This window comes from Lacerta agilis, chromosome 2, assembly GCF_009819535.1.
Source record: "Lacerta agilis isolate rLacAgi1 chromosome 2, rLacAgi1.pri, whole genome shotgun sequence".
In the NCBI taxonomy this organism is placed as follows: Eukaryota; Metazoa; Chordata; class Lepidosauria; order Squamata; family Lacertidae; genus Lacerta; species Lacerta agilis.
Window position 1 is genome coordinate 31,095,152 of NC_046313.1, and position 19,425 is coordinate 31,114,576.

At 42.9% G+C, this 19,425-nt stretch overlaps 2 protein-coding genes and 1 non-coding gene across 4 annotated transcripts; 1 reads left to right on the top strand and 2 right to left on the bottom strand.

The window, feature by feature from the left end:
- Window positions 1-421: 421 nt before the first annotated feature.
- On the top strand, window positions 422-7,218 carry LOC117039109 (5-hydroxytryptamine receptor 3A-like). The gene is made up of 5 exons (XM_033136146.1): window positions 422-585; window positions 1,445-1,605; window positions 2,914-3,124; window positions 4,783-4,950; window positions 6,959-7,218. Exons 1-5 carry the CDS (start codon window positions 474-476, stop codon window positions 7,216-7,218), a joined length of 912 nt encoding a protein of 303 aa, XP_032992037.1. The 5' UTR covers window positions 422-473.
- Window positions 7,219-8,062: 844 nt separating this feature from the next.
- On the bottom strand, window positions 8,063-8,135 carry TRNAR-UCG. Its single transcript has one exon. It is a non-coding gene; the product is annotated as a tRNA-Arg (tRNA).
- A 3,664-nt stretch (window positions 8,136-11,799) lies between these two features.
- Window positions 11,800-18,485, bottom strand: ATP5PD (ATP synthase peripheral stalk subunit d). 2 transcript variants are annotated; one of them, XM_033139271.1, is made up of 6 exons: window positions 18,362-18,485; window positions 17,664-17,794; window positions 16,061-16,157; window positions 14,921-14,992; window positions 12,163-12,225; window positions 11,800-12,026 (listed from the first exon to the last, which is right to left on the bottom strand). In XM_033139271.1, the coding sequence occupies exons 2-6, from the start codon at window positions 17,783-17,785 to the stop codon at window positions 11,895-11,897; spliced, it is 486 nt and encodes a 161-aa protein (XP_032995162.1). In that variant the 5' UTR covers window positions 17,786-17,794; window positions 18,362-18,485; the 3' UTR covers window positions 11,800-11,894. The 2 variants fall into 2 exon arrangements, with proteins under 2 accessions (XP_032995162.1, XP_032995163.1); XM_033139272.1 differs by lacking the exon at window positions 18,362-18,485 and adding an exon at window positions 17,967-18,041.
- Window positions 18,486-19,425: the final 940 nt, after the last annotated feature.

A 19,425-nucleotide genomic window follows, 5' to 3' on the forward strand; every position in this document is an offset into this window, starting at 1 on the left:
CTGCTGCAATCTCAATCCTATTGTTCTGGGACCAGTCAGACTGCTGCAATCTCAATCCTATTGTTCTAGGACCAATTTTGGATCCTATTCAACTCAGTACATAACACAAGACGAAACAAAAATGGAAATCTAACGGTGCAAAAAGTCGCAGGATTTCAGCGGGCAGCCACAGGACATGCACTGATTAGAAATAAAAGCAGCCCAGGAACTTTTGCATGTGCAAATAGTATTAAAAACACTATCACATATAACCAACCCGACACCAAATAATCAAAAATGCACAGAGAGAGGAAAAGACATTGGGATGGCAGTGGGCAGGGAAAGCAAACTTCAGCTGCGAAAGGGTTACCTGAACTAAAACAAGTGATTCCAAGCCTGTTGCTTAATCTCTTGGGCCTTAATGGCAATGTTTCAGGGCCAATGAAGAGAAGTCCAGAACCAGCCCATTCCTTCACGTTTCTTCCAATGGAGACATGATGCAGCACCAGGCTTTTCACCTGACATCGTCTTGCAGTCTGCACATCTTCACATTTCCTTTCGATAAGCAGGCTTGCAACATAACCGTGCTCTCCCCCATGCATTCAGGTAAGCCGTAAACAGCACATTTCCTCTCGAGTACACTTGCTGTTTGACACTGGCGCCAACTTGAACAAAATATTGGGGGGGGGGGCTCGCACCACCACCAGCAAAGCCTCCCAAACAAATGTTGCTCCCCCTCGACTCCACCTGTTTTGACGACAGGTACAAAAGAAAAGGGGTTGGGGAAGTAAGACACCACACCGTGGTTGAGAGCAGGGGTTTTGTTGCACAGTAGCACCTAATCTGCTTTAACTGCACAACCAGAATTTGCTGGTATGCAATTGGCCCCACCCACAAAATGGCAGCAGTCTGGAAGTGGCCATAGTAGGAGGGCGTTTTAGCCTGTAAGGGCATAAGAGGAGTCCTGATGGGTTAGGCCAAAGGCCTAACTGGCCCAGAATCCCGTTTCCCACAGCATCCAATCAGATGCTGAAGGGAAGCCTGTGAGCGGGACATGAGGCAACAGCACTAAGCAACCAGCATGGCTTTTCCTGTCCTCATTGCAGTTCCATTATACAACACACACACACACACACACACACACACACACACTGCTGTTAGCAACCAAGGAAAGCATGTAAGTCATTGGGGTTTTTTAGGCACCTGCAGCAACTCCTGCCAAAAAAGAGGGAAATGTAATTCACCACATATAATACCAGAAAATAGGAACTGTCCCTGATAAATATGAAGAGTTGGCGAATATGAGTTAGCGTTGCCCAATTATTACTATATCGCACAAAGCATTTTAAGAGTTTAGGTCTCCTTTGTTTGGATGGTGGAGCGGGGAGGTTATGTGGAGGCTACAAGGAAAAGAGAATCCCATCTTAAGCTCCTGTCCCTTTGTGTGTTTTTTTCCTCGCTCCAGATAAGGAAGTGAAAATGTTGGACAAAACGTTTTCCACTAAATTGGATGCCAAAGATCGCAACCTGTACTTAACCAATGGGGAGTGGAAGTTCAACAACATCAGTGTTTTCCGTGATACCATGACTGGTCTTGAGATGAACTATAGTACGGTGACTTACCAGGTATGTTAAGACTGATGAGTTGCTGTTTAATAGGAAACATTCTGCAGATTGCATTGTTTCAATGAAATTTCGTTGTCGCTACGGAGATTCTTCTTCAAGAAATACCGTTAAGTCACTGGTGGTCACAACATGTGGCATAAGAGCCCAGCAACAGAATACTGATTGCCCCTGGGACTCGCTATCCCCAATTATGTATTACCCATTTCATTTTAGATCCTATGGAAGAGGCAGATTGCTAAGTAAAATAATACCCTCCAATTTTCCAAAGGCGGTCCCAGAATTACGAAAGCCATCCCAACTTCTGATTTGATTCCGGAATGTCTATATTCCCTTGCCAGTACTGTCACCACCGAGCTTGGGGGGGGGGGACAGAATGAGCCGGCGTTGTTCTGAGTGATAATGGTGGATGGTGGCAGTGGCGGCTGTGAGGGAGCCACCCATTGCCTCTCTATGGCCGCTGCTGGCCTCCTCCTTTGGGCAGCTCATAGCAGCTGCTGGAGAGCAGGTGAGGAGTAGAGGCTGCCACCACCGAGGCTCAGCCCCACATGGCATGTCGGCTGTGAGGGGCAGGCAGAGGACAGGGCTGCCGTGGGTGAGAAGAAAGGCAGGGCAGAACACAAAGAATCTTGATTTTTCTGTCTATGCCCCTTTCTAAAATTTATTTATTGCTGTGTTTTTCGTTTTGTAAATCTACCAAGGAATAAAATAAAATAGGGGTTGAAAGATTTTCTCAGCATGGTGGAGGATGTGTGTGCTGTGTCCCTTTTGTGTAGTGGTGGTGGCACTCGCCCTTCTTCTGACAGGAAATGCTGTGCGGGGGGACACCATAAAATGGGGGGTTGAGAAATGACCCTATTTTCATCTGAGGAATGTTGGAGGGTATGAGTAAAATGCCGATCAGATTCCTGGACCACAGTCTGGGGAAGGGAATGGTCTTCATTCCAAGAAAGCATGAGATTTCTTGGGTGTTCCTTAATAAGAAGAGGGAGTTGTTATGCAGAGGTGTTCTTTGTTCAGGAAGTGGGGAGGTTGGCTGAGCACACAACCTGAAACATGACTTGGCATATTCTGCAATGCACAGTGGATCCTTGACAGGAAAGTAAATGCAGAAAGGATTGTCTGAAGGAGAAAGTTCAAGAGCCTCAATGACCTATTGTCACATCTGTTTCAGTTCAATGAAAAAACAACAACAACAACTATAGCTGTCAAGTTTCGAAAATTAGGGGATGACTCCTTGCTGCAATCAAATCCCACTTGTGTTTGTTGTTTGTCTTCAAGCAGTTTGATGTGCTTTTAATCTCTCCACAGATTTTTATGCAGAGGCGTCCTATTCTATATGTGCTGAATCTGATCATTCCAACTGCTGTTCTCTTCTTCCTGGATATGGCTGTTTCCTTCACTTCTGCCAGTGATTCTGAAAAGATCAACGTCAAGATCACATTGATCCTAGAAGTCTCTTTTTTGTCGCTGATTCTAAATAGTATCCTGCCAGCATCCTCAGATGACCCCCCTATAATAGGTAAGCAATAGTAATTTCAAGTGGACGTATAATAAACTCGCACTGTCAGGAAACGATGCATATTATATATGAGCTATATTAAAGAATACTCTCTTGTCCTGAGGAACCTTCACAGCGCAATCCTATGCGTGTCTACTCAAAAGCAACTACTAAGTTCAGTGGGCTTACTCCCAGATAAATAGGTATAGGATTACAACCTCAGATATCCTTCTGACAAAACTTTGCACGAGCCAAATCTAGCTAGAAGACATGGGCTGATTTTAGGCAATCAGTACTGTGGCTGTGTACACACCAGGGGCACCAGATCCTGGGAGCCGAGCCCTTTTGGGGCCCCTGAATATTTTTGTGGAGGGTGGACTCTCCCCCCCCCCCAATGTTCAAAAAGTGTGGAGGCAAAGCATGGAGCAAAATGCAGCATGGCACCAGTTGCTGGCTCCTTCTCCTCCTACTGATGCTTTGGAGGAGAAGGAGGGTCAAAGCAGCCTTCCATTGGTGGTGGCACCAGTGGAAGGCAGAGGAGGAGCCACCGGCCATTGAAGCTGTTCGGCCACCATATTTGGCTCTACCCCAGCTCCTCCCAACATCCCATGCGTGAAACATTGGCTCCCCAATTGCCCTCGCAAGCTGGCACCTCTGGTATACACCATGCTTTTAAAGCACGTTCAAAACACATGCTTTTCCTCAAAGAATTTTAGGCACTGTAGTTTAGCCCTCACCAAGTTACCATTCCCAGCAGCCTTTAGCAAACTACAATACCCAGAATTTTTTGAAGGAAAGTATGTGCTTTAAATATATAGTATTTGTGTAAATTAAACAACAGCTTTTCTTTGCCTAGGTTAGGGTTGCCATATTTCAAGAAGTGAAAATCTGGTTTTTAAGCTTTTTGGGGGGGTATTATTTTTCAGAAATTCACCAAAAAAAACCAACACTTCTGACACTTGGGTTATCCCAGACATTTTAACTGGCTTGCAAAAAATTCCGCCCGGACGCCATTTTTGACAGACAAATTCTGGACGTATGGCAGCCCTAACCTAAGTGTATTCTTGATTTAAAAGCGTCCTAATAAGAAGGTTCCAACATAAATTAACTTCCTGCTTCTTATTGCTTCTTTGGGTTGTACCCAGCTAAATCACTCTGTGCAATGGAGCAGCTTCCGTGAGCGCAATGGAACTTGTGCTCCCTCTCCTCTGCCCCAAATCTGCTAATGGGGTTCCCCCTACCCTTGTGCCTTGTAGAAATTTCAAATAACCAGATGAAATCATTTTGAGACTGAGACATAAAGGTCTTATTGGAGTGGATCTAGTTACTGGCATGTCTCGGCTGGGAATGCAAGGTTACAGAATGCTACTGCTAAGCCACCATGTATTTTTGGGCGCTTCCACACTAGGCATTTAGTCTGTGTTCATTCGCTTTTTACAGGGCCTGCACATGATGCCATTGTCCAATCACAGTCGCCCTGTATTTCCCCATCTATTCCCCAGCAGCTACATCATGCCCAGTGTGATGTGAACAGAACTTAGGAGGTACAAACAGAAAAAGCGAAATGCTCCTAACACTGTTGGGAAAAGTCAAGAGTCGTTCTACTTGCAGCTTATCATGGAAAAGTGATTATTTGATAGCGCTAGGAAAGATCCATCTAACATCCTTTCGTTTTGCAGCAAAATTTTTCATGGGAGTTTTCCTGCTGATGGTTGTCAGCCTCCTTGAGAATTATGTGACAAGGTCTCTGAAGGAGATGAAACCTCCCCGTTGGTTCCTCAAATGCGAGAGACTCATTTCCTCTAGGAGAAAGAAGAAAACATCTGAAAAATACGTTCCTTATCCTGGTCAGTATTCGTAAGAAATGAATACTTTTATTGAACAGCCCCAAACCCATAAATTGCTGCACAGCAGGTCAGTGTTTCATGGCATCAAAGATCAGATCAACCTGTGAATGGTCTGTTTCCTTTGCATTTGTGAGCACAAAAGGCTTACAACATTTTACACACACACACACACACACTTAAAATTGTACAAGTTGAGAGAGAATAATAGTGAACAGCAACCAGCACAGAGAGAGGGAGGGAGGGAAGGTGCAGATCATATATGCCAAAATATGCAGAAGGGGCTCCTGTGTTAGGTCTCAAAGATTTACAAAGATCACTGTGAAGACTGAAGACCCCTGCGACAGACAGCCCATAATTTATTTTTCAAAAAATAAATGCAAAAGGAGGAGGGGAAGGGAGGACACATTATGGAAAATGGTTTACTATGGGTTTTGAATGTGAGCCCACTATACCCCAGTATCGTTTGCATGTGAAAGTGCTTGGTGTGTTTCCTGACAGCGTGTGCTGTTTGTCTAAAGCTATCTGTTGGACCTCAGGCTCGGGTGTCAGCCTAGCATTTATAAATTTGTGATTTACCTGTATTTATTTAGGTGCACCTCTAAATAAAAACCCAGGCATATGACACCTGGGATGTGTGTTTCCAAGGCCCGCCCTATCACTGTGCTTGTAATCTGTTTCGGCTGTTTTTAATTTGGATTTTTAAACTGTTGTAACGTGCACTGGGACCTGCAGGTGAAGGGTAATACAGGTGATGCTGATGATAGGTTTATGTAAGATTTGGTTGAATGATCCTCAAGGCACCTTACAACAGATTACTGCAAAACACACACTGGACAAATGTCCACAGTGTGCTGCCCTCCAGCTCCACTGTCTGAAATAAAATGTTATTACTTTTAATATTATAATTAATTAATTAAATTTATATACTGCCCTTCATTGCAAGATCTCAGGGCGCTTCACAGAATAAAATACAAGATAAAAACACAAGTAAATAATTAAAACAACAAAACAACAAAACAATAACCCACAGACACATTTAAAAGGCTAAAATTAATAGGGGGTGCTTTTGGCCCCTTTCTGATACAAACTGCCCTCTCCTGGGGGTACTTTGCAAGGGGCAGGGAACTTATTAGAATTATATTCTGTGCAGGTTCAGTGCAGTGTGTGCTCTTTGTCCCAGCCCAGCCCAAGCTCAATGAGCTCAGAGAGAGGAGGAGTTTATAGTGTGCAAAAAAAACCTTTCAAAAACTCACTTTAGAACTTCTAAAAATGACTGATGGAAGGCCAGGGCAACCCTCATTATTACAAGTGATACACAAACCAGGTTTGAGTGGTGGGGAAGTGCCAGAGGTCCCCAGAGCAGTTTATTATTATTATTATTATTATTATTATTATTATTATTATTATCATCATCATCATCATCATTATCAACAACAACAAAAACAACATATGTCTGCTACGCAGAGTTTAAGAAATGACTGGAATAAAGAATTGGAATGTTCACTATTACCTAGACAGTGGGGAAATGTCGTGGCTTCGGTATTAGACGTATCAGTGGAACTTAGACTTATACAACAGAAAATACTATTTAGAATCAGTATTGGGCTCCCTTACATTTGTATAAGAAAGGACTATCTAATACGGGCAATATGTCTTTGAAACATATGCTTTTACTGTAGAATCCATTTTCGCTGTCCTGTTGTCAATTTTGATACAACGGGTATATAGTTTAACAGCATATTCATCTTGACTTTTTCCCCCTTAGTGTCTTAGTCCAGCACTTTCTCCCAAAACTTAGTAAGTTCGGTGCACAGTAAAATATTCCACAGCTGATTCTATACGACACTGGATGTCACCTGTGCAGTGTTTAGTCCTCAAATAGCATGGAAAGCCTAAGCTGCCATCTGTTGCTGAGCCATAATGTCATCATCGCCTCTGGCCCAGGACTTCCAGTGATAGAGCTCCAACTTAGCTAAGGATTTGCTATGTGTGCTTCTTTAAATTTCAGATGAGCAGAAAGAGCCCTGTGATCACGCCCTGGCAGGCAAAGAAGATGCAGAAGCAGAGGCTTACATCTTCCTCAGAAGCATCTATTCAGAGGTGAAACAGATGAGGGAACAGCTATTTCCCGAGAAGAGCCAAGTGGCTACCAACGCAGAATGGAACAGGATCATGGCCATTACTGAGAGCCTGTTTTTCTATGCTCGGCTGATTTTCTCAACATTGTTCCTAGCATACATTATTCTGAAATGGAGGGGTGAAATGTGACCGCGTGGTTAGCTGCTACATAATACTGTAATTAAAGGAAATGTTATGCATTTATCCCATCTTCTATTCCAGAAAGTTCAATGTTGGCCTGTAGAGATCTTTCCCTCTCCTATTTCAGGCCCAAAGGAGGTACCATATATGCATCATACATTTAAAGCACATTCCTTATCCACAAGGAATGATGGAACTGTAACTTACCTCTCACAAGGTCCACCCTAAAAGCCCAGATATGAAATGATGCTCGAAGCACCTAATCGGCAACATCCTGCTTTCCAGAAGGCTTGTCCAATTATTCCCTTTATATATTCAGTCATTCTATCATTTATTAAAATATAAATATTGCACGTCTCCGGTTGCTTAAAACTTTTGAGGATGAGGATGATATGACACCTGACAAACCAAACATAAAGAAATCCCCAAAACCAAAACAGGCACAGAAGTCTAACCAAAAGCAAACTGTTAAAAATAAGTTCAGTTACAGGTAGGTAGCCGTGTTGGTCTGCCATAGTCAAAACAAAATAAAAAATAAAAAAAATCCTTCCAGAGTCTCAGGCCTTACAAGGCTTTAGAGAAAACAAAATAAAAAATCCTTCCAGTAGCACCTTAGAGACCACCTAAGTTTGTTCTTGGTATGAGCTTTCCTGTGCATGCACACTTCTTCAGATACCTTTAGAGGTTATTTATATTAACACAGTTTAAGAACTGCAGAAATCACCAGGCTTCTCTTGATATTCTCTGTATGTAATACACGCACAAACACTCAGACACGGTCTGCACTTTCCTTCTGTACTCCCCGCTGAGAAAGGGAAAAAAATCAGCAACTTTCTTCACAGATAACAAACGCCAACCACGAAGGGACTCGAACCCTCAATCTTCTGATCCGAAGTCAGACGCCTTATCCATTAGGCCACGTGGTCATCCATGAGGATGTCTTGCAAGAAATCGTCCTTAGCTGCTCATTTCCTGATTCGGGCATATGTATGAATGGCCCTGCTGAAAACTGCGGACAAAGTCCGCGGCTTATTTCTACCTAGTGATTAAACTCTCGAAGGCGCTTTTTAAAAAGCAGCAGCAACAAACATCCCATAGACGAAAGGCATACATGCATCGGAACATCAGCTTCCAAAATAAAATATAAAATAAAATAAAAGAGGAGCAGGGTGACAAGAGCCTGGCAAGAAACAAGAAAACCAACCGAAGTGAGTGGGCATGTTTGCATGATGCTCTTATTGAGCATTTGAGCTCCCCTCTTGGGTCATGCCCACTGGACACTCCCCTGGGGTGCTCAGTGCGCACCTTTACGCTGCAAAGCTTTCCCGCGTCTCCGTTACATCCTGCCCGCATCTCCCCATGCCTCCCAGAATTCAGACGCGCAGCAGCATCAGGAGCACGCATGCACACGACCAGGCAGCCTGGAAGCGGAGCTGGACTCGGCAGAATGAATATTCGCACGCGTGCGATTTTTATTCCAGGAACAGCAAACGGACATCTCGCTTGTTGTTTACCCACATATTTAGAGGCCCACTATTATGCGGATCGTGACGTATTAAGCCAGGGATGGACAAAAACTTCTCTCTTGGCCAAACACAGGGAGGGCAGCACGTGGCGGTGGGCGCGGCCAAGGCAGAAACTGGGTGGGCCCACCTTTCGTTCTCCCCTTTTTTGATCCATCCTCTCTTCACCCTCACTCATACAGACATCCATTTATACGCGTACTTACACTCTTTCCCTTTCGGTTTCCCCCCCCAAAATCATTTTTATTAACCAACAAACAAAACAAAAAACAAAAAACCCATCCCAATAAACACACACAAAACATTCACCCCCCCTCTTCCATTTATTTACCTGCCCCACCCCCCATTTTTCCATCTGGGGCAGGGTGGGTCAGTGCCTGAGCACAAGTTGCTCACTTGCACATTAAGTCGTGGGTAGATAAACTGATGGTGCAAAGAGGAATGTGTTAGCAGTGCCCTTTCGCTGCTGCTGCTGCTGCTGCTTACTACTACATCATTGTCATTGCTTAAAGCATGGGTAGGCAAACTAAGGCCCAGGAACAGGATCCTGCCCAATTGTCTTCTAAATCTGGCCCACGGACGGTCTGGGAATCAGCATGTTTTTACATTAGTAGAATGTGTCCTTTTATTTAAAATGCATCTCTGGGTTATTTATTTGTGGGGCATAGGAATTCGTTCACTCCCCCCCCCCCAAATAGTCGGACTCCGGCCTCCTACAAGATCTGAGGGACAGTGGACCAGTCCCCTGCTGAACAGGTGTGCTGACCCCTGGCTTAAACCATTTTGGAGTATCAATTTACATCCATGCATATGACTTGTGAAGCAAGTTCCCTTGAATTGTAATGTGTTTTCTGGCCATTATAGTCTTAGGTTATTTTTCCTGGTTTTAGCTTTAGAGCTACTATGTAATTCATATATCTTCCAAGCTCAGGCCATTTGTGGTTATTATATTAGAATATGCAGATTAGAGTGCAATCCTCTGTACAATTACCTGGGACTAAACTCAACTGTACTTGGTGGTAATTACTTCCAGGTAGATTACTTCCATGTATGTGATGGTACTGTCAATGGGATTTTTTCACATTGCTTGCCGGTGTATGTTCCACTGAGTATGGTAAGGAATATGGTGTTGAATCGTTTCCTCTGTGCCTTATTCGTGGCATTTAGCTTGTTTAATATTTTTAAACATGATTTCAGTCATTACAAGGCAATGCTTCCATTCCCCCTTGATGTAGAATTTGTTCTGAAAATGGTATCTTTGTGCCTCAAGCCAGACCATGACTGAAATGAATGTCATATATATGTGATATTAACAAGAAAAAATATAAATGGAGTATTAAATTATAAAACCAAATCTCTGGTATTTTAGGTTAGTATCTTCTTTTATCACTGATAACGTTTCTATGCCTTTCATAGATTCATGGGAATCAGTAATTCAACGATTGCTATCCTCCTTATCACCACCTCTCCATGCTGGGGGGAAACCTGGCATTGCTACCACTAGTGCATAAACACAGAACTGGAAGGGGGGGTTGCCAAGTCATTTCAGAACTTCCACTGAGAAGATGGCTTACGGTATTATTTCCTGTCTTTTATCAGGCAAATCCTATTCTCCACAATTTGTAATCCATCAAACTGAACCCCTGCCCACCATCTATGGACTATGCCCTGCTAAGTGCTCTTGAAGACCAGTAACATGGCCACCCAGCCTGTTTTTTGTAGGCAGCAAAATCAGGATTATCACGGGAATTGATCTGACTAGTATTTGGCTCCGTGACTCATGAGTTGCGTAGTCCTGGTCTGATCGCAGTTGCACTGATCAAAGCCACAATATCGCTCTATGGCATTGTTAAGGCTTACAAGACTTTTATAGTGGTAATTTCGCTTATAGGCCAATTTAAATATTTATACTTTTATAGCAAAAAGTTTTCAAACAGTTCTTATTGGCAAAGGCCACGAATCTCTCAAAGCTACTGCAGTGGTGGCTTGCCAGGTGAACAGTGTATGCAGAATGCCACTCCTGGAAAACTCTTGATACTTCCGTGTTTTAGCACTATGGTCAAAAATACACTCAAAGACAGGCTCAGATATATTAGTCTTTGCTACGATAATTAAAAAAAAAGCACCCCAGATAAACATTTTGAAGAACCATTCATAGAGTTTATCGAGACTACAGCATATATATTTTTTCAATAGCTCACTTTGTGCCTGGCTCAAGGAATGTGTGGCGGAGCCTCCTCTCCTTTGTGTTCTTTTAATGTACCAAGTTTGGAAAGCACCATGATGCAAAGTACTGGATGCAGGCTAGTGAAAATGAAATTAAGTCACAACAAAAGTTGTTCAAGGCTGATGATCCAGCACATCCTGGTGTTTGTGTTCAGACTCTTCTAGGTGGGGTTATGCTCACTTTTAAGGATCAAGTTATTAGTTCCAGTTCTGCTCCTGAATACTTAGGCAGGGCCTTTTTTTTTAGTATTAGCTGTGTGCTAGCTGCACCCTCTTGTGGGGGAAGGACGCTCATGCCAATGTACTGCAGGTGACAATGAACTTAATGTGGAACTGCCTTTCAAACACATTCAGAAACTGCAGCAGGTCCAGAACATTAAAGCCACATTATTAATCTGGACCAGCCACAAGAATTTGCTACAATGGTGCTTGAAGAGCTTCATTGGCTTCCTAGCACAATTAAAAAATGTTGGTGTTTACCTTTAAAACCATCCGTGGTCAGTGACCAGGGCACCTAAACAATTGCCCACTCTGGGGTGGGGAGGCCCAGGACTGGGGACCAAATGGGGGTCCCCAAAAAATTAAGTTGAAGTTAGAATCTGGGGCCAAGATTAGCAATTTTAGCTGAACCACTCAGGCTTTCAATCCTCCAAGAAGAAGAAGAAGAAGAAGAAGAAGAAGAAGAAGAAGAAGAAGAAGAAGAAGGAGAAGAAGGAGAAGAAGGAGAAGTTGTTTAAGGCAACAATTCTACATAGCCTTATTTGGGATCCATACTGAACTCTATGGCTCTTATTTCCAAGCAAATGTGCACAAATCAATAACAAAAGACAAGACAAAACAGGACTACTAAGATTCCTGTAGAATTACTTTATTTAACATACTCCCAGGGATTCTAGAGTTGATGGATATAGCAAAGTTCTTTTGGACAGACAGCTCTTACAATTCGGCAATAGGCTTGTGTGGCCAATATGGGTATTTTTCTTTGTCCAGCCTACTTTCAGGAAATGCATCTTGGAAATCATCCACTGTCATCTGTTCAAAAGGAATCATGCTTCTAATCTTCTGAAGCTTGAAAAGAAAAGACAATAGCCCATCATTAGTACATTATGAAGAAGACTACTTAAAATAAAAAGAACAAATCTTTATTAGGAGAGCACAACGTGGTGGAGCAGACTACTTTACACCATGAAAATCACCAACTTACCTCTTTCTCATGCTCAACAATACGTTGCTTAGAGGCTTGTATGAAAGCAGCAGCACTCTTGTCCTGCAACACAGCAAATTATTTGCTTTGCATATTAGTGACATTGGAGAAGGCTGGGGTTTTAGCCAAACTCTATGGGTTGTACCCAATACTGCTGTTCTATTCACACAACTGCACACTTGCACAATGGGACTTTTTGTTCTTTTCCTCACACACCCCTGCACCCTCTAAAAATCTGCTCCAGGGGATTTGGGGACCCTCCAGAGCAGAGTTTGGGGGTGTGCAGGGGGCAGGAGAGGAAGGAAAAGTCTCATTGCATGAGCATAACTGCTCGCCCAGCACTGGATCCAACCCTATAGTTGTGCAGTATCCCAATTCTGCTGTGAATTTTCACCAACAGTGAAAAATGTCCTAATAAAACTCCCCATTAAAGAACATACGTTTCCATATTTATTTAAAATCTGCATGCATTTATACATAGCTGTTTAAACAAACATATGGGGGAATATTCACGGATTGCGTTAAAACAAATGTATTTCCAAGGAAATCAGTGGCTTCTAAATTTATGGATATTTGTCCTCCTGTGCCTGGTACACGACAAGAGTGTGTTCCATATTCTCCTGTGTAAGAGCTATGTAGTCTTAACAGCATTTCACATAGCCAGAAATCCTGCTTGTGCAGTGAAGCATGAGCTTGCACACACATCTCACTGAAAGTAGACACAATCTGTACACAAAGCATACATGGGATATGTCCAACTGCTGTAATGCTTCCCCGTTTGGGGAGAGGTAGAAGGATCAGAGGGACCAAGCATATCATACGTATGTTGCTTGTTGCTTGCCACCCTGGGCTTCTTTGGAAGGAAGAGTGGGATACAAATTTAACAAATAAATAAATAAATACACTCTGCCTACATTTACTGTACCTCTCATGTGTGCATTGGCCCATTCCAGAGTCAAGTTGTTGACACTTGTGGCAAATGATTACCAGTATAATCACCTGTCATATGGCATGTAGAATCCACTACAACTTTATATATAAAGGAAAATGGCAACTCTGTCTGATTTTGCATCCATGTTCTAATATTCTATTCTGGTCCTCTCTCCCACCAAACTGCATTTTCTCTTGCCTATAATAATGCAATCACATTGAGGCTTGCAGCCTTTGCATTAGTCATGCCCCTACATTCCAGTTATCTTACCCCTTTCCAGTTTGGGTTCAGGCCTGACTTTGGGACAGAATTTAGTCTTAGGCGCTCCGATAGATGACCTCCTTGAGGTCAGAGACAGGGGGAGTACAACCCTATTAATTCTTCTGGGTCTCTCAGCTGCTTTTGAAATCTTTGGCTACAGTATCCTTCTGGACCATCTGTGAGTAGGGAGGTATTGCTTTATGGAGATTTCACTCCTACTTACAGGGTGAGTTCCAGAGAAAAGTATTGGGTGACTGTGTCTTAACACCCTGCCAGTTAATCTGTAGGATGCCCCAAATCACAATTTTGTCCCTAGTGCTATCTGCAGGAAGCCACTGTGGATGCTTATTAGGAGATCTGGGGCAAGGTGTCACCGGTATGTTGATGATATCCGGGTTTATCTCTCAGTAATATCTGAACCAGGAGTAGTGGACAAGCCCTAGACCACTACCAGGATGCAGCCATAGGCTAATAAACTGCAAATGAATCTTAGCAAGGCAGAGACCCTATGAGTAGGCAGTTCCCAAGTCTGGGAATTGGGTTGTTTGCCAGCTCTGGGTGTGGTTGCCCTCCCTCTGAAGGAGGTACAGTGGTACCTCGGGTTACATACGCTTTTGTACTGTATATAGCACGGGAGTGTTCTAGATCCACTGCTAGCAGTGGTAGCCCAAGTGACCTCGTTGGCTCGGAGTAACCATTAACAACTTTGGTTGGGGCATCAACTACAATAGTTTGCGGACAAGGATTGCCTTGCAAGTATTCCATGCATTGGTAGCCTCATGTTTAGACTGCTGTAGGCAACCCTCGCACCTGGTTCAGAAGCTTCTACTAGTGCAAATTGCAGCTGCTAGGGTGCTTAGTTGGACACCCAGCTTTGCATATATCACGCCTCTGTTGAAAGATCTGCACTGACTTCCCAATAGCTACTGAGCCAAATTCAAGGTTTTGTTGTTGGCATTTAAAGCCATAAATAATTGGGGACTAGGACACTCTGCAAACCACTTCCCAAGCACAGACCAGGCCAATCTTCAAGGTCTTCCGAAGAAACCCTGGTGGCCATTCCACCTGCTGGCTGTTATTTGGCAACAATATGGAAACTGGCCTTTTCAGTGATAGTACCCACTCTCTGAATCAATACCATTCCTTGGGTAATTTGTAATTTGGGGAGAAAAAATGGTCTGTAAATACTTCTTTAAAAACTACGTTTTACCCAAGCTTGACTGGACTCTGACCCTTAAAAAAAACTTACTTTTCATGTTATACACTGCCCAGTTCTATTTGTGATATAGTGCTGCATTTTTATCTTGTAGTTTAGATAATTTTATTGAATGTTTGCATGTTTATTGTTGTTATTGCATTTTTCATGTAAATTGCTTAGAGATTATTGCATTAAGCAATATAAAAACTGTATAAATAAATACCAGCAGAGGAAAATCAGAAGTATTGCTGATCACAAGCAGAATATGGTAAGTGGTGAGCAGGGAATGATGTCTAACACAATTTACCGAAATGGGATGCACAAAAGTGCCATATAACTGAACAAAGGCACACAAAAACCACACTTACAGCCTCTTTTTCTTGAGCATCTATCTTAGCTGACTGGGTATCCACAGGCTCAGGAATCTTGAGTGCTTTAAACTGTGAAATTTGAGGAAAAAGAATTTTAAATGTGTTGCGTCCAATTCTGTCAGTGACATATATACAATCAGAGATAACTTTTCCAAGTCCTGTCTGTTTCCCTTTAGTTGTTAGAGGTCCTTAACTCAGTGGCAGTGTATGATTTGCACTTTCTAGCCTTTTAGTTCAACCCTCTCCATCCGAGTGTGGTTCAAGACCAAGTGTCCGGTCTAAAGTAGTGGGCTACACTGGGAACAAGCCACCTGAAAGCCTAGCAAATTACTAACAGAAATTAGCTGATTTTACAGAGTTTGCTTGCCAGCACCCAAGCCATTTCACAGTGAATGACAATTCTCATACAGCTACTGCAAATGCACACAAACCAGGTTGATTCTTAAAGAGTCAACATGTTTCAATGTCCTCTAACTTCTCTGGATTGCATTTTCATACATTTATCACTGTCCCACATGAAGAAAGCCAGACATTCATTCATTCATTCATTTTATTGGATTTATATACCAAAGATCTCTGGAGCCATCTATATTGATACACATACTTGCCTAGTTCATATCCAACAATAAATAAAAATCAGCATGATTATTGCTTCAAGTTTAGGTTTTCTAGCCTATCCACAAGGCAGAAGTTAGTGGGAAATGTACTACAGTAATTGTCTAAAGACAAGAAAATGCTGCTGTTGTTGTTGTTTTATGAGCACAGCACCATGCAGCTGCAGCATTGGTGCCAAATTACCCAGAAGGAAATAATTACTATACCCAGGGTGATTTCTATAATAATAATAATAATAATAATAATAATAATAATAATAATAATAGAAATCAGCCTGGGTATAGTAATTATTTCCTTCTGGGTTTTATTATTATTATAATTATTATAATTATTATTAATTACCTGCCCTTCACTCTAAGGTCCCAGGGCAGGTTACAACACTAAAACACAGTATTAAAAGCAATTTAAAACAACTTGCAATCACAAAAGTAAGGTGGATCCTAAAAACACACACTAGACTGTGTGACATGCAGTGCCTCATTTAGATTCAGAAACATTTGAAGTAGCATAACACAACCTCACCTTTTTCTCAAATTCATCTACCATGCCCTTTTCAGCAATTGCAGTCTTGTAAAAAGCCCAATCTATAGTTGGGGGATTCTCTGGCAAAGAAGCAAGCCTGTTTAGATGAAGGAAAAGTACATTTAGTACAACCTCAACAAGTATTCATGCAATTCTTAGTTCTGTAGCCATCTCCCATTATTGTCACCCTCCTTAAGGATAGCTAACCATAGCTGCCAATGTTTTCAGCTATTCAACAGCAATAATGAACCTTGCAAGATTTATCATACACACTAACAATGACTGATGAGTTAAGTCCAAAATAGTAGACTGATACACTTTTGCTAGAAGCTGATAAAAGGGTTTTGCCAAGAACTAAACTTCAGTCGAGACACAGAAACAGCACGTGACAATTGTGACATCTCAAATCTTACTAATGTCAATCAGATAGATTTTAACCATATCAGTTACAGTGGGGGACGAGGGACCAGAGGCCTTGGGACTTTCTCCAGTCTGTGCCCTTCAGCAGGCCATACACCCCTCATTAGTCCAGCTCCGCATCTGAGTCCTTTTGCCTGGCTGGAATGCATCCTTGAACAACAATACTCTATGTCTCTTACTTACCTGGATGAAAGATAGTGAGACATATGTATAGAAACCCCTGGCTTTTTGCATGCCTGGAATGAAGCCTATTGTACAAAGATTAGAAATAAACCCAATATTCCACTTACTTTTGCATCTTACTCCACCCACCACTGGAATGGAGCCCCCAGGAGATGATGCCTAATATATTGCAGCCCTCCGGGGGGAGGAAGAGATTCCCCACCCCTGGACACATCTTCCTTTAACACTCTGCTTATCACAGATGTATACAGAATATAATCTGCAGCAGAAAGGACTGCCATAAAGTTGCCAAAATTTGTGTATCACTTTAATAGGCTGATCTCAGCAACAATGAATGGAGCAGAGAGCTGTGGAGCATATGGCAGGGGTGAAGAACCCTTTTGGCCTGATGGGCCAGGGATTAATCTTCCCACCCACACACCTGGGAGCCAACTTTGATAGGTGGGTCGGACTATCATGACACCAGGGAATTGGCACCTATCAAAGAGCCTGCTCAGCCCTACACACTGCACTTCTCAAATGCCCAACAAACAGGTGATTGACAAGTGATTGAGAAGTACTGTGTCCAGGCCTAAGCAAGCTTCACAAGCCCTGTGCTTGGCACTTAGAAAGTGCTGGGCAAAAGGTCTACAAAGTTCTTTGCACCCTGCTTCCCAAACACTTGACAATCAGCTGGGTGCCAGGTGCTTAAAAAGTGCTGCACATAGGGTATTGCAGGTGCTGGTAAATGTGGCCTGCCCAAAATGGCATCACAGATCAAATGGGAACTGCAGGCTGGAGGTTCCCCACACCTGGTATATAGCATAAAAATCCAGTGACTGGTTCAAAGTAATCTGTAAAGATATAACCAAACAAGGCATTCTATTAATTTATTACTGCTAGCACATAGCCAGAATGCATCAACCTTGCACAAATACCAATGCATTTGACACAAGAAAAAGTGAAATTAGCAAACAAAGCTCCACAGTGCCCTTTGCACACTGGGATGGGACATACTCACTTGGCTGCCAGAGTATCACTGCGTGTTTTCAGGGCATTAAACATGGGCTTCTGATTTGGAGGCACTCGCTCAGCAAATGCCATCCAGTCTACTGCTTTCAGAGTAAATCTGCGGGCAGCCATTGTTACTTTCTAGAAAATAATAAAGCAGGAAGAAGACTTAATAGGGAGAAAATAATCAGAACACTAACTGAGCAGCAAAGCTATATGGCTAGTGAAGGGTCAGATGAGAGACAAACAGAAGAATGGTTCAGTTTCATCAAAACAATAATCCAATTAGGAGTTCACACCAGCACACACTTACCTGGGAGTAAACCCTATGAATTCACTACTTTATTTTCAAGTAAGCATAATAGCGTTAGACTGTGGAACTCAAACTGACGCCATTCTTTTCATTCAATGGGGGGGGGGGGAGAGAAATAAAATTAACGCGGGTTCTCCTTTTATAAAGATGGCAGCGATGTAGCTTGTACAATTATATAGGCTTCTGCTTGCATGTTAAAGGCGCAGCCAGAGGCAAACCAACTTAAAGGAACATTAAAAGAACCCCTGCTAGGACACCAAGGAATCCCAGCGCCGGCACAAAAGGGCTGGCCATGGACAAAAGGTGGGGGGAGAAAGAACAGAAAGCACCGTTAACACCACAATATTAGAAAACAGCCAACAGGGTCCCCCAAAGGCCGGCCGTACTCCACTCACCTTCAGCAACCCTTCACCCCCACGATACAGAAGTCGCCGGAAACGTCCTCCCGGAAGGAGAGCCTGACCGTCATCGCCGTGACCAATCAGGACCAGCAATCCCGGAAATAGTCTGCGGCACACTCAGCACCATAGATAGCGGAAAAGTATAGACTAGTCGCACACGCCTACATTTTTGCGCAGTTAAGGGAGGCAAAAGCACAGCGTGCAAAGCAATGGAGGGCAAGGCGCGGTTATGTTTAACTGAACGCGGGCTTTGGAGCTGAAGGGGCGATGGAGGCCTGACCTTTGCCGTAATCTGAAGTGTATGCCTTCTGTTGCATTGTGTTATCCACATGTCAAAGTGGAGATCTTCTATCGCTATTAGCGAAGCGAGTCAGCTTGAAATATCTGCATACCCCATTGGCTGCATTCTTGCAACATAACTGCTTAAAATGACGGTGCGTGTGTGAACTTGTAGTATTTCAGGGGAAACCTGAATCAGCAGTTTTGAGATTCGCCAATAAAATCAAGTAGGTAACTATGTTCTTGAAGTCTTTATTAGAAATGTCTTATAAACCATCTCGGCTCCCACCTAAAATATGCAGATTATAATGCAAGGTGGTTGCAACGCTCACGTCTACATCTTATATAGCTATAACAATTGACTTATGATGCGACGTTGTAGTAAACCACTAAGCACCAATTGCCTTTCCACTCACAACACAAGGGTCATAACAGGCTCGGTTTTTTCAGTCGGGCAACTTTTAAATATATGTAAAGGGGAAGTCATTTTGACGGGAATCACTGGCTGGTGGACCCCCCCCCCCCCCATATTAACATTCACATTATTTACTCCACAGAGAGGATTAATTCTTTGCTTCTTTGGGCGGGTAAGGAAGTGGGAGAAGCACTCACAGCTGCCAAATCACAGTTTCAATTAAATCCTGTATCTTCTCCTCTCAGCAGCTGTCACTTTCATCACGTTGACAGAGCGGAGAAAGGGGATTCGAAAATAACTAGGAAGTCTCCTCTGCAAACAAACAAAGTGCCGTTCTGCAACTTTTATGTATCTATGGTATAGG

Coding starts and splice junctions, on each gene's coding strand:
- LOC117039109 (XM_033136146.1), top strand. CDS start 474: ATGATGCAGCACCAGGCTTTTCACCTGACATCGTCTTGCAGTCTGCAC. Junction 1,606..2,913: donor ATAGTACGGTGACTTACCAG/GTATGTTAAGAC, acceptor ATCTCTCCACAG/ATTTTTATGCAGAGGCGTCC. Junction 3,125..4,782: donor AGATGACCCCCCTATAATAG/GTAAGCAATAGT, acceptor TTCGTTTTGCAG/CAAAATTTTTCATGGGAGTT.
- ATP5PD (XM_033139271.1), bottom strand. CDS start 17,785: ATGGCTGCCCGCAGATTTACTCTGAAAGCAGTAGACTGGATGGCATTT. Junction 16,158..17,663: donor AGTGATACTCTGGCAGCCAA/GTGAGTATGTCC, acceptor TCATCTAAACAG/GCTTGCTTCTTTGCCAGAGA. Junction 12,027..12,162: donor TTGTTGAGCATGAGAAAGAG/GTAAGTTGGTGA, acceptor TTTCTTTTCAAG/CTTCAGAAGATTAGAAGCAT.